The sequence below is a fragment of the Lampetra planeri genome, chromosome 34, assembly GCF_965212315.1.
Source record: "Lampetra planeri chromosome 34, kcLamPlan1.2.h2, whole genome shotgun sequence".
Taxonomy (NCBI): Eukaryota; Metazoa; Chordata; class Hyperoartia; order Petromyzontiformes; family Petromyzontidae; genus Lampetra; species Lampetra planeri.
In genome coordinates this window covers 11,105,656-11,121,630 of record NC_136140.1, presented here as the reverse complement: position 1 = coordinate 11,121,630, position 15,975 = coordinate 11,105,656, and the positions used below count along the sequence as shown (strand labels likewise).

Genomic DNA, 15,975 nt, shown 5'->3' with positions numbered 1-15,975 from the left:
TTTCTCCCGAGCACGGTACGGCGGCCGGTGGTGTCGGTTGGTGGTGGTGGTGACGATCGTGGTGGCGGCAGTGGTATGGTGGTAATTGTGGTGGTGGTGGTGATTGCGATGATGGTTCGACATGGCAGGATTCACAATGATCATCGATTTGCTGACGTCATGATCATTATACATTTTCTGATGTCACGATCATCGTCGATTCGCTGACATCACGATCATCGTCGATTCGCTGACATCACGATCATTTTCGATTCGCTGACATCATGATCATTATCGATTCGCTGACATCACGATCATTATCGATTATCTGACGTAACAATAATTTTCGATTATCTGACGTTACGATCATCGTCGATTTTCTGACGTCACGATCATCGTCGATTCGCTGACATCACGATCATTTTCGATTCGCTGACATCATGATCATTATCGATTCGCTGACATCACGATCATTATCGATTATCTGACGTAACAATAATTTTCGATTATCTGACGTTACGATCATCGTCGATTTTCTGACGTCACGATCATCGTCGATTCGCTGACGTCACGATCATTATCGATTATCTGACGTAACAATAATTTTCGATTCGCTGACGTCACGATCATTATCGATTTTCTGACGTCACGATCATCGTCGATTCGCTGACGTCACGATCATTATCGATTTTCTGACGTCACGATCATCGTCGATTCGCTGACGTCGCGACCGTCACGGAGACGGCCGATAGAACCGATGAGACTCACAGACGGGGAGACGACATAAACGGGGCGGCAACAACGGGACGGGATGGAATCCGCGGCGCCGCTCTCGGCGCTGGCGCCGGTGGCGCTGACCGCCGGTGGCGTTGTCGCCGCAGCCCACGGACGAGGAGGACCTGTGCCCCATCTGCTACGCCCACCCCATCTCCGCCCTCTTCCAGCCGTGCACCCACAAGTCCTGCATGTGAGTGTCCTCCCGCCCCACCCAATACACCCCCCCCCACACTCCCACACCCCACACACCCACACACCCCCCCACACACCCACACACCCCCCCACACACCCACACCCCACACCCCCCCCACACACCCCACACACCCACACCCCACACACCCACCCCCCACACACACCCCACACCCCCCCCCACACCCCCACACACCCACACTCCACACACCCACACCCCACACACCCCACACCCCCCCCACACCCCCACACACCCACACCCCACACACCCCCCCACACACCCCACACACCCCACTCACCCCCCCACACACACACACACACCCACCCCCCACACACCCTCCCACACCCACAATCCCCCCCCCCCACACACCCCCCCACACCCACAATCCCCCCCCCCACACACCCCCACACACCCCACACACCCCCACCGCTGGGAGCCGGGGGAGGGAACGAACAATGACAACTCAGCACTCTCACTAAGAACACCGTGGCCTTCAGAGGAGAAACAAGATGTAGCAGGCGACGTTTCGGCCAACGACCCTTCTCCAGAGCGCACACGCGGATAAATCCGGAGGCGTGGAGTCGAACGACATTTATAGACAGCACACGGACACCGTGCGCTGTACAACCACGGGGCGCTCGTAGAAGCGACGGGGATAGCGATGACACGGTTTTCCAGATGGACAGAATTACATCGGCATGCGAACAGTTGACCCCCGAGTAGATATTGAGTAACAGACAAGCTCGCACTGTGGAAAGTGAAAACAGAATGACGCGTTGGCGACACGCGCGTTAGCGACACGTGCTTTGGCGACACGCGCTTTGGCGACACGCGCGTTGGCGACACGCGCGTTAGCGACACGCGCTTTGGCGACACGCGCGTTAGCGACACGCGCGGTAGCGACACGCGCGGTAGCAACACGCGCGTTAGCGACACGCGCGGTAGCGACACGCGCTTTGGCGACACGCGCGGTAGCGACACGCGCGGTAGCGACACGCGCGTTGGCGACACGCGCGTTGGCGACACGCGCGTTGGCGACACGCGCGTTGGCGACACGCGCGTTGGCGACACGCGCGTTGGCGACACGCGCGTTAGTGACACGCGCGGTTTGTTCACCGACGTCCCGAGATCCGGGCCTGAGCACTGCGTGGCCCCCGGTGGCATCGGCCGGGAAGCCGGGAACCCCCGGGCGGGGGGGGGGATGGCGAGCGCGTAGCGAGACCCGGCGCGTTTGGAGAGGGGCGAGAGTTGGTGGATCACACGGATCTCTGAAACCGATGGGCTCTTGACGTGGCCATCGGATGTCAGTACAAAAAATGAGTTTGCGAGTCCGTCACGTGCAGTGCATCGAGCATCCTCCCCCCCCCCCCCCCCGGGTTCTCCGGTTCCCTTCGGCGTGGAGCCGGAGACTCCCGTCGTGACGCAGGATCCCAGTGGAGTCTTGAGGCTCGGCGTGAAGCAACTTCACGGGACTTTGTTCCTGTGACTGTGAATGACGTTGGGATCGGTCACTCCCTGCGAGCACCCGCCCAGTCGCTTGTCCACTCGCTCGCCAACTCGCTCACCAACTTGATCGCCCACTCAATCGCCAACTCGCTCGCCCACTCGCTCACCAACTCGCTTGCCCACTCGCTCACCGACTCGCTCGCCCACTCGATCGCCAACTCGCTCACCAACTCGCTCGCCCACTCGCTCGCCCATTCGCTCTCCCACTCGCTCGCCCACTCGCTCGCCAACTCGCTCGCCAACTCGCTCACCCACTCGCTCGCCCACTCGCCCGCCCACTTGCTCGCCAACTCACTCGCCCTCTCGCTCACCAATTCGTTCGCCTGACCCTTCTCAAATGCGTTAATCATGCGCATGTTTGCAGCTTGGCCACGGTGCCAGGCACACAGCAAGCGCCAACCACCTTGACAGGGACATCGCACACCGTCAGGGAAGCCCCACCTGAACCCCGTGGCACCACGCAGGCTCGCACACACGCGAGGCCCCCAACTAAATTCTTGCGGAGCCAAATTTAATTTCGAAGCGATGGGTTCCATTGGGCGACGGCGATGGTTAAGTTACGGTGGAAAGGCCGCGCGGGAGCCAGGAACGGCCGGGCACGTGGTCGCCATCCCGTGCCGCCCTTTGGTGACGCACAAACAGATGCGTCGTACATGCGGCCGCTCCCCCCTCCCCCCCCCACCACCGGCTGTCGCGTGCGTCGGCCCTCCGTGTTCGAGTCCCCCCCCCCCCGCCACCCCTCCCCGTGTCCGCGGGTTGCGTTGCGTTCGCACCGAGCGTCCCGTTGGTCTCCCACGGGCCCACGGGGGACGGGGGACGGGGGGGAGGAAACTTTGGAAGTAAATAAGAGCAAAGGGGGGAGCAGGGGGTGTGGGAGGACCGGCATCCTCGCGGGGCCGCTGCATTCGTTCTAGTTGACTGTTCTAGTTGACTACTAGTTGACTGTTCTAGTTGACTATTCTAGTTGACTACTAGTTGACTACTAGTTGACTGTTCTAGTTGACTGCGTCTCTCCCGTTGTCCGCGTGTCGCGGCGCCGCTGCGTTGGCTGCACTGCCGTGGCGTCCGCGTGGCTCTAAACCCGCCGTGTGCCCCCCCCCCCGCCCCCCTCCCCCCAGGGCGTGCATCCGCCAGCACCTGATGAACAACAAGGAGTGCTTCTTCTGCAAGGCGCCCGTCACGGCCGTGGAGGCCTACACCAAGACCCCCCCCGCCTGCACGCCCACCGGCCCCTAGCGCTCGCTCGCTCACCACGCTCGCTCACCACGCTTGCTCACCTACTGATAACCCACTCTCACCACGCTCGCTCACCTCCTGATAACCCACTCTCACCACGCTTGCCATGTTCACTCTCGCTCACCACGCTCGCCATGTTCACTCTCGCTCACCATGTTCACTCTCGCTCACCACGCTCGCTCACCTCCTGCTAACCCACTCTCACCACGCTCGCCATGTTCACTCTCGCTCACCACGCTCGCTCACCTCCTGATAACCCACTCTCACCAGGCTCACCATGTTCACTCTCGCTCACCACGCTCGCCACATTCACCTCTGGCAAGCCCACACTCGCCACACTCGCCTGCTCACCCACGCTCACCGAGTGCAGCGCTCACCACAATCGCCCGTCACACTCGCTACCGCCAACTGCAATGCTCACCACGCGCATTTCCGCCCACCCTCGCTCACCCTCGTTCACTCATAGCCTCTCTCACACACACACACACACGTACCTTGACACACGCACACACATGTCTGTCGTGTAAGCGATTCGTCGAGTAACGCTAATTGTGAATCTCGCGATACATAACTGGCTTCGCTTCACGCGTGCCAACAATCTCATACATTCATACAAAGCCAGCGCAGCCGTTCCGCAGACAGGCGAGTGGGACACACCAATCGGAACGCCCGAGACAAGCGGCACAAACACACAATCGTGTTTGCTTCAATCAAATCCTTGACAGCTCCTCCAACCGTCAACGTGCGTGTGTACGTCACGTGCCTCTACCATATATACTTATACAGGGCCGACCAGGAGCATTTAACCACCCCCCCCCCCCGAGCCGCGCTCACAAGAGGGATCGACACGACGGGGCCGGCGTTGTCGCCGGTGAGTATAGGAACGGGGGGGGGGGGGGGGACAGCACCTACGTGGCATTGGTCCTGGGCCCCCCGGGCTCACGCACCATGGGGGGCCCGGGGTGGGGGGACGGCTCTTGGGGAGCGCCGCTCCGACGTCCCCCGCACCCCCCCGCAATAAAAGCTCCCCCGGGGCTTGTGGGGGAGTGCCCCGCCCTCACCCCAAAGAGCTCCCTCAGGCGCACGAAGCGACTGCGGGGGGGTGGCTGTAGTCCCTTGTCACGTGTGAGGGGGGGGGCAGGTCCATTACCCGGAACGTCCGTTCTTTTTAAACGTCGCCCGCGTAATCGCGCGCGGCGGTGCCTTTGCGATCGAGTGAATCGGCTTTTAAGATAATAATAATAACGACGACGATGATGATGACGACGACGATAACCGCATGCAGGTGAAGCGCGGCACGACTATAACCACCGCGTGCACCCCCCCCTCAGCCCCCCCCCCCCCGTGCCGCACCAGCGGCCTCGTGGGCGGCTCTCAACAATAAACAGCGATGGTGCCGCCGCCGCTGCCGCTGGTGGTGGTGGTTTTACTCGAAGCGCCCCGTGTCTCCGCGTTCCTTCCACGCGGCGTCCGCGGAGTGCGGTGACCCCCCCCCCCCATCCTCCGGCTCCGCAGCTCCCGAGTCTTGGCCGGAGACCCGAGCCCCACGGGGGAGGGGGCGGGGACGTCTCTGCCCGTCTCCGGCGGTGGCGCCACTGCCGGGTTCATTCCGTGCCGCTGCCGTGTCGGCGTTACCCCCGTCGCTCGCGGCGTTGGCGGCGGCGTAGCCGAGGCCCTCCTCGCCGCGCACCCGCCTCACCCCGCGGGGAAGGGCGCCGTGGGGCTGCGTGGGCGCAGGTGGCCACGGCGCCGCCGCGACCTGCCAACCGCCGTGCCGCCGCTCGCTCGGTGCGCCACTGCCAACGGGCTGTGCCAACGCGGGCCCGATGCCAGCCCGTTCACTCTGTGCCTCCGCGCGTGCCCCTGACCACCTCGTCTACGCCAGTGCGGATTTTAAGGAACTCTGAGCGCGGGCCACGTGGCCGCGTCATCGATTCATTCCATCAGCGTGCGGCTTTAGTGCCGCAGCAAACGGAGCCACGGCGAGTGGAGTCTCGGCCCTCGCTCGTCGTCTGCCCGCCTGGGTATTTAACCCTCGGCAGAGTCGGCCTCACGCCAGCGGCCAACTCAGGAGGCCCCTTTGCAAGCCCCAATGACACCCTGCGCCACCACTCCGGACCCTGTGCCACCACTCCGCACCCTGTTCTCAGCCACCCATTGGCCCACCCATGTGCACAATAACTGTGCTACAGCTGGTAAGTGGACACGGGCGGGTGAGTGGGTGATTTAGTGTGGGTTGAGTTCGTGGGTGGATAGGTAGAGCGGTGGGATGGTTGGTTTGGGTGAGCGGAGGAATGGTTGAGCGGGTCGACGGGGGTGGGTGGGAGGTCTGTGCCGAGCCACTGGCCCACGGCTCGAGATCGAGCGAGAGACGTCGGCCACCACACCCCAACGGAGTGACGAGGCAACAAAGTTGGGAGCCAAGCCCCAGAGTTTCGGTCTCAGAAACGCGGAAACGATGTCGCCTGGCGCCGAGCTCTGGGCGTGCCTGGGAGGGACACAGGAGGCGGCTCTGTGTTTGTGCCGCAGCCCGCGTTGCGCAAAGAACATGTACTGCACACAAAGACAAAGGTGCCCCGTGGAGCCTACACGGACCGTTGAGGCAAGTGCCGTCCGCTTGCCTCCTCGATTCGCCAAGTAGTTGAATTGCAATCGTTTAAGGCTGAATTGACCTAGAGGAGAGAACCAGGACCGGTTCTGAAAATTGCCAACGAATGATGTGTTTTTTTTACGTGGCCAGGAATGGAACTTGGGGTCGCCGGGTTCGTAGTGCACGGTGCGCTAACCGCTGCACCACCGTTCCCCGGTTCGGCCGAGCCAGGCGGCCGCCCTGGTTAACAGTGCGGTGGGCCGCGATGGTCGTGAAGCCACACGCCGTCTGCTTCGCTCGCGCGGGGCGTTAAAGATGCCGGTGGCTGCCATGGGTAGGAGTCGGCTGGTCGTGCGCCGGTGTTAAGGTCCAGATTTGTAAAGTGACACCGCAGACTGCACAATTTGAAATAATTACACAAACAGAAACAGCAGCAATCGTCTTCAACGACTTTACTTGGTAAGGCCCCACTGAGCTGTAGCTCTGTGTCAGGAGCGGCCTGGCGACCACCAATGATCGCTTTCACCGAGTGGCTTCTCAGCATCGCGTGGGAATGTACAGCAGTCGCCAAAACACTCCGAAACGCATGACGTTGATTCTGTAATGTGGAAATTCATAGCAGCCAAATTATCGAAATGGACGACGATTCTAAATGTGGAGGGGGAAACCGGAGGAGCCGGAGACAATCCACGTGGCCACGGGCGGACCCCGACTCCTTCCCCCTTCAGGTCCCTCTTGCAAATGTGACTTCTATACTGGTCTCTGTTGCGGTCTCACCTGGGCAAGAGCGTGTGTGTGTGTGCCTGTGTTCGTGCGTGTGTCTTTGTGCGTTCGTGTGTGCGTGTGTCTGTGTGCGTGTGTGTGTCTTTGTGCGTGCGTGTGTGTCTGTGTGCGTGCGTGTGTCTGTGTGCGTGTGTGTGTCTTTGTGCGTCCGTGTGTGCGTGTGTCTGTGTGCGTGTGTGTGTCTGTGTGCGTGTCTGTGTGCGTGTCTGTGTGCGTGTGTCTGTGTGCGTGTGTCTGTGTGCGTGCGTGTGTGTGCGTGTGTGTCTGCGTGTGTGTGTGTCTGGGCGTGTGTGTGTCTTTGTGTGTGCAGCCCGATGCTCACTAACAGCACTTGCCCCTACAGTCTGTTAAGGCTACACGGGGGATATTTGTCTTTGCAGGCCCATGGTGGTGGTGACTTTGATTCAAAGAGAGAGAAACAAAAACCCCCACAACTCGAGGGGTTTTCTCTTCGGGGTTCCTCGTCGACAATTTGTCACTAAACTGGGTCCGTGCCTCTGACGTGGGGAGGCGTCACGGTTGCGCGATGTGACCACCTCGCCTGGTGTGCACGTAGTCGTGGGTTCGATCCCTCGACCCTTGACGGCTGCTGCTGCTGTGTATTTGGAGTTTGCGGTGTCTCTCTCCCCGTGGTCGCGTGGATTTTTCTCTGCCTCCACGTTTAGTATTTTGTCTGCTGCTATGACTGTCGGCGTGATGATGAGACGCTTTCCTTGAGCCCATCGTCTGTGATCGCCAGGTCGCTTCTTAAAAATGTATCTTCGTAGCTCAGTGGGCCCTAAAGTGGTAAAACAAAAACTAGTTTAGTTTTAACAACAACGTAGGACGGAGGAGCTACTCTCACAACAACGAGCGGAGCGCTGGTAGCATAAAACGCAGCGAGGATGGCCGCGCTGAGCGCAGCTGGTGCCTCGCTGCCGGCCAGCGACAGCCCTTCACACAACACGTGCACCTAGCCTGGCACTCCAGCGGCTGTAACAAAAAAAATAGTTTAACTAAAACGATCCCAAAGGCCCCCGCTCCCCACCCTTTCGAACCCCGAAACGTCTTTGATCCCCGCAACAACAAACAGAAGTATGCCCCGATCTTTGTTGAAGATATTTGCTGCTGAGTTTCCGGAAATTCTGGGTGTTGATCAGCGGCAGCGATGCGATCAGATCGAGCCGACTCTGTGTCGGGTTTTCTTCCCCCCCCGTCCCCCTCTACACTTCGGAGCGCGATGCCAAATCCGATATGTGACATTCCATCTGTGCATCACAGAGACAATCAGACCGGGGAGAGAGGCAGAGGCAAAGATCCCCCGTGTAGCCAACAGGCTATGGGGGGCAAGTGCTGTTAGCGAGGGAGTGGGTGACCAGCACCGTTGTATGCAACATGCACAACAGACACGCGTGTTGCCCGCAACATACACGACAGACACGCGTGTTGTAGGCAACATGCACGACAGACACGCGTGTTGTAGGCAACATGCACGACAGACACGCGTGTTGTATGCAACATGCACAACAGACACGCGTGTTGTAGGCAACATGCACAACAGACACGCGTGTTGTATGCAACATGCACAACAGACACGCGTGTTGTAAGCAACATGTACAAGAGACACGCGTGTTGTAGGCAACATGCACGACAGACACGCGTGTTGTAGGCAACATGCACGACAGACACGCGTGTTGTAGGCAACATGCACGACAGACACGCGTGTTGTAGGCAACATGCACGACAGACACGCGTGTTGTAAGCAACATGCACAACAGACACGCGTGTTGTACGCAACATGCACAACAGACACGCGTGTTACCCGCAACATACATGATGTTGTATGCAACATGTGCCAGTCGAACTCTCCGTTAGCGTGGAACATGAACGCGTTTCTCAGGATGTCGCCGCGCGCTCGTTTCTGCCGCAACAAAAACAACAAAAACTCCCCCCCCCCCCAGAGGTTGCGCCAGCGACTGCGTGGGGAGCGGTGGCGCTGTGGTTAGCGCCGCGCTGCGAACCCCGGTGACCCGAGTTGGATTTCTGCACGCGACCTTACAACGGTGGCGAACATCGAAGCGGTCCTTGGTTGACTCAGCCGCGAATGAGTGCCCTGGTCGGGAGTCGTAAAAACATCGCCCCTTGGGGAAACAGAAGCGACACGGACACACGGACACGGGTAAATACAGACGGAAACGGGTGGACAAAGATCCCCCGTATAGCCTTGACGGACTGTTGGGGCAAGTGCTGTTGGTGGCCACTCCACCCCCTCGTGCGACGATCCGGCCTTCGCTGGTGCTTGCTACTCGCTAACAGCACTTGCCCCAACAAAGTTTAACTTTGGTAGGAATCGTGTTTTTTTCAATAGTAAATAGGTGCACGCTTACAGAACTTGATCCTCCAGTCTGTTAAGGCTATGTGGAGGATCTTGGACTTTGTGTGAGTGATGTGATTTTGATTGTGTGTGTGTGTGTTTAGGGAATGCGATGTGATTTTGATTATACAGTATGGGTGTGTGTGTGTTTTTGTGTGTGTCCGACACTCCACCCCCACAACTCCCAATCGGTGATGGGGCAGTAGTGGAGAGAGTGGAGAGTTTCCCATACCTTGGCAGTGTGCTCATGACCGGCTCGGATTTAACAGCAGAGGTCTCACTCCGAATTAGTCGAGTGGAAATATCTTTTCATCGGTTGCGTAACGCTGTGTGGAAGCTACCTGGTCTGTCGCTCCGCACGAAGCTTCAGGTCTTCTCGGCCACAGTCATTCCCTCCCTTCTATACGCTTGCGGAACGTGGACCCCCCTAATGGAGCATCTTCGCCGGTTGGAAACATTTAGGCTGGCCTGCCTACGATCCATCCTGGGTTTAAACCAGGCTGGATTGTGTGAGAAGCTCACACATCCTTGAAAGATCTGGGCAAAGTCCCATCGGTGAGCTCCTCCGGCAGGCAAGGCTGCGTTGGCTGGGTCAGGATGGATCGTAGGCAGGTCAGCCTAAATGTTTCCAACCGGCGAAGATGCTCCATTAGGGGGGTCCACGTTTCGCAAGCGTATAGAAGGGAGGGAATGACTGGCCGAGAAGACCTGAAGCTTCGTGCGGAGCGACAGACCAGGTAGCTTCCACACAGCGTTACGCAACCGATGAAAATATATTGCCACTCGACTAATTCGGAGTGAGACCTCTGCTGTTAAATCAGCCAGTCATCTCGGTCATCTCAGTCAGTCGACCCGTGGCACCTGGGTCTGCCCCGTGACCTCCTGCCAGCGGGCGTTCGACACTTCACGTGGCCTCAAGGTGCACATGGCCTGGCACAAGCGTCGTGGTGACGTCACTACCACTTAGTGGCGAATGGCAGTTGTTGTTGTTGTATATGTGTGTGTATATGTTTGTGTGTGTTTGTGTGTGTATGTGTGTATTTGTGTGTTTGTGTGTGTGTGTGTATGTATTTGTTTGTGTATGTGTGTGTTTGTGTGTGCGTCACCACTCGGGAGAAAAGCCGAAGCTCCATTTACAACTGAGAATGTGAAAAGTGATGACAGCAAATAATAATTAAATAACAACAACAGCGGCGGCGGCGACATTAATAATGAAATAACGTGAGACCGCAGGGATATTCGAGCCGTGCCGCCGAGGTCTGGCCTAAGTGGATTGTTAACACAGAACACGCACACGCGATTAGTCGGACAATGAGGCACCTTGTTGGGGCAAGGGCTGTTAGCGAGTCGCAGCAGCGCCTCTAAAGTGGCTGGGTGGCCAGCAAACCCACGCCCGGCCGCCTTTGTCTCCCCAACGCTGGTGTTCAGACAACGCGCCAGATGCAGTTCTCATCTTTCTTAAGGTCGAGTCGACCTGGCGGATGCCCGGAGCGGGTTCGGATGCCCGGAGCGGGTTCGGATATCCGTCACCAATCTTGGCCGTGAGCGGGAATCGAATTCGGGTCGCCGGGGATAGTTCCGAAGTGCGCTAACCGCTGCGCCACCGCTCCGAACGCACACATTCAACTAAACTCAACTTTTTTGTTTTATTTTACCAGGTCAGGCTCCAACTGAGCTCTGTAGCTGTTGCTTTTAGAAGCGACCCGGCGATCACAAATGATAGCTCAACGAAGTGGCTTACCACGTGGACGTGTTGAGCAGCCAAACACTCTAAAGGCGTGGTGATGTTGATGTTAAATGTGGAAGGGAAAACCGGAGGACCCGGTGGAAAAAATCCACGCGACCACGGGGAGAGAGAGAGAGACACGCAGACTCCAAATATACAGCAGCAGCAGGCGTCAGGGTCGGGATCGAACCCACGACCTTCTGTACACCAGACGAGGTTGTTAACATCTCGCCACAACCGAGAAATGTGAAAAGTTATGGCAGCAAATAATAACAACAATGTAAAGAATTAAAGTATTGGAGACCGCCCGGATACCCGAGCCGAGCACACAATTACAACCAATCACACTCACAAATACGTTCCCACAATCACACAGGTCCAACAAGACCGTTGAGGCAGAGTGTTGGCAAGCACATATTAAAGGCGGGCACAGGCACACAAACTCGGGTCGCAGGGTTCGTAGCGCAGTGCGCGCTAACCACCGTGCCACTAATCGCCGGTCTCTCTCTCTCGCGCGTGCACGTTGCGCGCGCCACCCCGCTGCGGGAATCTCTTCCGCCGGCAGCGAGGGCGGAGACGCAAGGCGGCTGCGCCTTTATCCCCCCAGCCCCCCCCCCCCCAGACCCCCCCCCCCAGCCAACCCGCACGCCGCTCGGTGACCCACGGAGTGCGGAGCGCGCCTCTCCCAGTCACTCCCCAGTCACTCCCAGTCACTCTCAGTCACTCCCAGTCACTCCCCAGTCACTCCCAGTCACTCCCCAGTCGCTCCCAGTCACTCCCCAGTCACTCCCAGTCACTCCCAGTCACTCCCCAGTCACTCCCAGTCGCTCCCAGTCACTCCCCAATCACTCCCAGTCACTCTCAGTCACTCCCCAGTCACTCCCAGTCACTCCCCAGTCACTCCCCAGTCACTCCCAGTCACTCCCCAGTCACTCCCAGTCACTCTCAGTCACTCCCAGTCACTCCCCAGTCACTCCCAGTCACTCCCCAGTCACTCCCCAGTCACTCCCAGTCACTCCCAGTCACTCCCCAGTCGCTCCCAGTCACTCCCCAGTCGCTCCCAGTCACTCCCCAGTCACTCCCAGTCGCTCCCAGTCACTCCCCAGTCGCTCCCAGTCACTCCCCAGTCACTCCCAGTCACTCCCCAATCACTCCCCAGTCACTCCCAGTCACTCTCAGTCACTCCCAGTCACTTCCCAGTCACTCCCAGTCGCTCCCAGTCACTCCCCAGTCACTCCCCAGTCGCTCCCAGTCACTCCCCAGTCACTCCCAGTCACTCCCAGTCACTCCCCAGTCACTCCCAGTCGCTCCCAGTCACTCCCCAGTCACTCCCCAGTCGCTCCCAGTCACTCCCCAGTCACTCCCAGTCACTCCCAGTCACTCCCCAATCACTCCCCAGTCACTCCCAGTCACTCCCCAGTCACTCCCAGTCGCTCCCAGTCACTCCCCAGTCACTCCCCAGTCGCTCCCAGTCACTCCCCAGTCACTCCCAGTCGCTCCCAATCACTCCCCAGTCACTCCCCAGTCGCTCCCAGTCACTCCCCAGTCACTCCCAGTCGCTCCCAGTCACTCCCAGTCACTCCCCAGTCGCTCCCCAGTCACTCCCCAGTCACTCCCAGTCGCTCCCAGTCACTCCCAGTCACTCCCCAGTCACTCCCCAGTCACTCCCCAGTCACTCCCAGTCACTCCCAGTCACTCCCCAATCACTCCCCAGTCGCTCCCAGCCGCTCCCAGTCACTCCCAGTCACTCCCAGTCACTCCCAGTCACTCCCCAGTCACTCCCCAGTCACTCCCAGTCACTCCCAGTCACTCCCAGTTACTCCCCCGTCACTCCCAGTCACTCCCAGTCACTCCCAGTCACTCCCAGTCACTCCCCAGTCGCTCCCAGTCGCTCCCAGTTACTCCCCCGTCACTCCCAGTCACTCCCAGTCACTCCCAGTCACTCCCCAGTCACTCCCCAGTCACTCCCAGTCACTCCAAGTCACTCCCCAGTCGCTCCCAGTCACTCCCCAGTCACTCCCCAGTCACTCCCAGTCACTCCCAGTCACTCCCCAGTCGCTCCCAGTCACTCCCCAGTCGCTCCCAGTCACTCCCCAGTCACTCCCAGTCGCTCCCAGTCACTCCCCAGTCGCTCCCAGTCACTCCCCAGTCACTCCCAGTCACTCCCAGTCACTCCCCAGTCACTCCCAGTCGCTCCCAGTCACTCCCCAGTCACTCCCCAGTCGCTCCCAGTCACTCCCCAGTCACTCCCAGTCGCTCCCAGTCACTCCCCAATCACTCCCCAGTCGCTCCCAGCCGCTCCCAGTCACTCCCAGTCACTCCCAGTCACTCCCCAGTCACTCCCAGTCGCTCCCAGTCACTCCCCAGTCACTCCCCAGTCGCTCCCAGTCACTCCCCAGTCACTCCCAGTCACTCCCAGTCACTCCCCAATCACTCCCCAGTCACTCCCCAGCCGCTCCCAGTCACTCCCAGTTACTCCTCAGTCGCTCCCAGTCGCTCCCAGTTACTCCCCCGTCACTCCCAGTCACTCCCCAGTCGCTCCCAGTCGTTCCCAGTCGCTCTCCAGTCACTCCCGGTCACTCCCCAGTCACTCCCAGTCACTCCCCAGTCACTCCCCAGTCACTCCCAATCACTCCCAGTCGCTTCCAGTCACTCCCCAGTCACTCTCATTCACTCCCAGTCACTCCCAGTCACTCCCCAGTCACTCCCAGTCGCTCCCAGTCACTCCCAGTCACTCCCAGTCACTCCCAGTTGCTCCCAGTCACTCCCAGTCACTCCCCAGTCGCTCCCAGTCACTCCCAGTCACTCCCAGTTACTCCTCAGTCACTCCCCAGTCACTCCCAGTCGCTCCAAGTCGCTCCCAGTCACTCCCAGTCACTCCCAGTCACTCCCAGTTGCTCCCAGTCACTCCCAGTCACTCCCCAGTCGCTCCCAGTCACTCCCAGTCACTCCCAGTTACTCCTCAGTCACTCCCCAGTCACTCCCAGTCGCTCCAAGTCGCTCCCAGTCACTCCCAGTCACTCCCAGTCACTCCCAGTTGCTCCCAGTCACTCCCAGTCACTCCCAGTTACTCCTCAGTCACTCCCCAGTCACTCCCCAGTCGCCCACAAAACGTTCCACCGCCCCAGAGTGGGCTGGGCTCTCCACCGCACGGTGGCGCCCGTGGGTAGCGGTGACGGCGGCGGCAGTGGTCGTGGTGGTGGTGGTGGTGGCGGCGGTGGTCGTCGTGGTGGTGGTGGTGGTCGTGGTGGTGGTGGTAGTGGTGGTGGTGGTGGTCGTCGTGGTGGTGGTGGTGGTGGTAGTGGTGGTGGTGGTCGTCGTGGTGGTGGTAGTGGTGGTGGTCGTGGTGGTGGTGGTCGTGGTGGTGGTGGTAGTGGTGGTGGTGGCGGCGGTGGTCGTGGTGGTGGTGGTGGTGGTCGTGGTGGTGGTGGTGGTGGTAGAGGTGGTGGTGGTCGTGGTGGTGGCGGTAGTGGTGGTGGTCGTGGTGGTGGTGGTGGTGGTGGTAAAGGTGGTGGTGGTCGTGGTGGTGGCGGTAGTGGTGGTGGTGGTGGCGGCGGTGGTCGTGGTGGTGGTGGTAGTGGTGGTGGTGGTCGTGGTGGTCGTGGTGGTGGTGGTAGTCGTGGTGGTGGTGGTCGTGGTGGTGGTAGTGGTGGTGGTGGTGGTTGTGGTGGTGGTGGTGGTGGTGGTAGTGGTGGTGGTGGTCGTGGTGGTGGTAGTGGTGGTGGTGGTAGTGGTGGTGGTGGTAGTGGTGGCGGCGGTGGTCGTGGTGGTGGTAGTGGTGGTGGTGGTGGTCGTGGTGGTCGTGGTGGTGGTGGTGGTGGTCGTGGTGGTGGTGGTGGTGGTCGTGGTGGTCGTGGTGGTGGTGGTAGTGGTGGTGGTGGTAGTGGTGGTGGTGGTGGTCGTGGTGGTAGTGGTCGTGGTGGTGGTGGTGGCGGCGGTGGTCGTGGTGGTGGTGGTGGTGGTAGTGGTGGTGGTGGTCCTGGTGGTGGTGGTGGTCGTGGTGGTGGTGGTGGTGGTAGTCGTGGTGGTGGTGGTCGTGGTGGTGGTGGTGGTAGTCGTGGTGGTGGTGGTCGTGGTGGTGGTGGTCGTGGTGGTGGTGGTCGTCGTCGTGGTGGTGGCAGTGGTCGTCGTGGTGGTGGTGGTCGTCGTGGTGGTGGTGGTGGTCGTGGTGGTGGTAGTCGTGGTGGTGGTCGTGGTGGTGGTGGTAGTCGTGGTTGTGGTGGTCGTGGTGGTGGTGGTCGTGGTGGTCGTGGTGGTGGTGGTCGTGGTGGTGGTCGTGGTCGTGGTCGTGGTGGTGGTGGTCGTGGTGGTCGTGGTGGTCGTGGTGGTGGTGGTCGTGGTGGTGGTGGTCGTGGTGGTCGTGGTGGTGGTGGTGGGAGAAAGTGTCTGGGTGCGGTGTCTGAACACCGGTGGGGAGCGGCAGTGTAGCGCTCAGCGCTCAGCGCGCTACGAACCCGGCCAACCCGGCCAACCCGGCCAGCCGGGTTCGATTCCAGCTCACGGACAACGCCAGTGACGATTAATTATCTAAACCGGTTCTGGGCCTCCCCTAGGTTGACTCTGACTTAAATGAGTGTGGTGTGTAAACATCGCCATTCGGGAGACAAAGGTGGTCCGGAGTGATGCTAGCCACCTATCCCCTCGTGTGCCATGCCGGCCTTCATATGTGCTCACAGCACTCGCCCCAACATTCTGTGAAGGATATAGGGGGGATCTTTGTCTACCACGTATCTGTGTGTATATTTACCTGTGAGTGCGTCTGTCGGTATAGCAGTATATCATTTGAATGTTGGTTTGTCTTTGCGTGTCTTTGCGTGTCTGCCTGACTCATATAT

The 15,975-nt window shown here is 59.7% G+C and overlaps 2 protein-coding genes across 2 annotated transcripts in view; both read left to right on the top strand.

Moving 5' to 3' along the window:
- The window catches only part of LOC144730152 (E3 ubiquitin-protein ligase RNF123-like), a 73,718-nt gene extending 68,595 nt beyond the window's left edge, over positions 1–5,123 (top strand). Inside the window, exons 38-39 of the mRNA XM_078610738.1 lie at positions 861–946; positions 3,571–5,123. Of these exons, the coding sequence (XP_078466864.1) occupies positions 861–946; positions 3,571–3,688 (204 nt within the window). The 3' untranslated portion in view covers positions 3,689–5,123. The remainder of the gene's footprint in view (positions 1–860; positions 947–3,570) is intronic.
- Positions 4,637–14,338, top strand: LOC144729964 (uncharacterized). Its single transcript, XM_078610393.1, has 5 exons — positions 4,637–4,650; positions 5,204–5,476; positions 12,174–12,224; positions 12,937–13,006; positions 13,582–14,338. The coding sequence occupies exons 1-5, from the start codon at positions 4,637–4,639 to the stop codon at positions 14,308–14,310; spliced, it is 1,137 nt and encodes a 378-aa protein (XP_078466519.1). The 3' UTR covers positions 14,311–14,338.
- Positions 14,339–15,975: the final 1,637 nt, after the last annotated feature.

Coding starts and splice junctions, on each gene's coding strand:
- LOC144729964 (XM_078610393.1), top strand. Junction 12,225..12,936: donor TCACTCCCCAGTCACTCCCA/GTCGCTCCCAGT, acceptor AGTCACTCCCAG/TCACTCCCAGTCACTCCCAG. Junction 13,007..13,581: donor GTCACTCCCAGTCACTCCCA/GTCACTCCCCAG, acceptor ATCACTCCCCAG/TCACTCCCCAGCCGCTCCCA.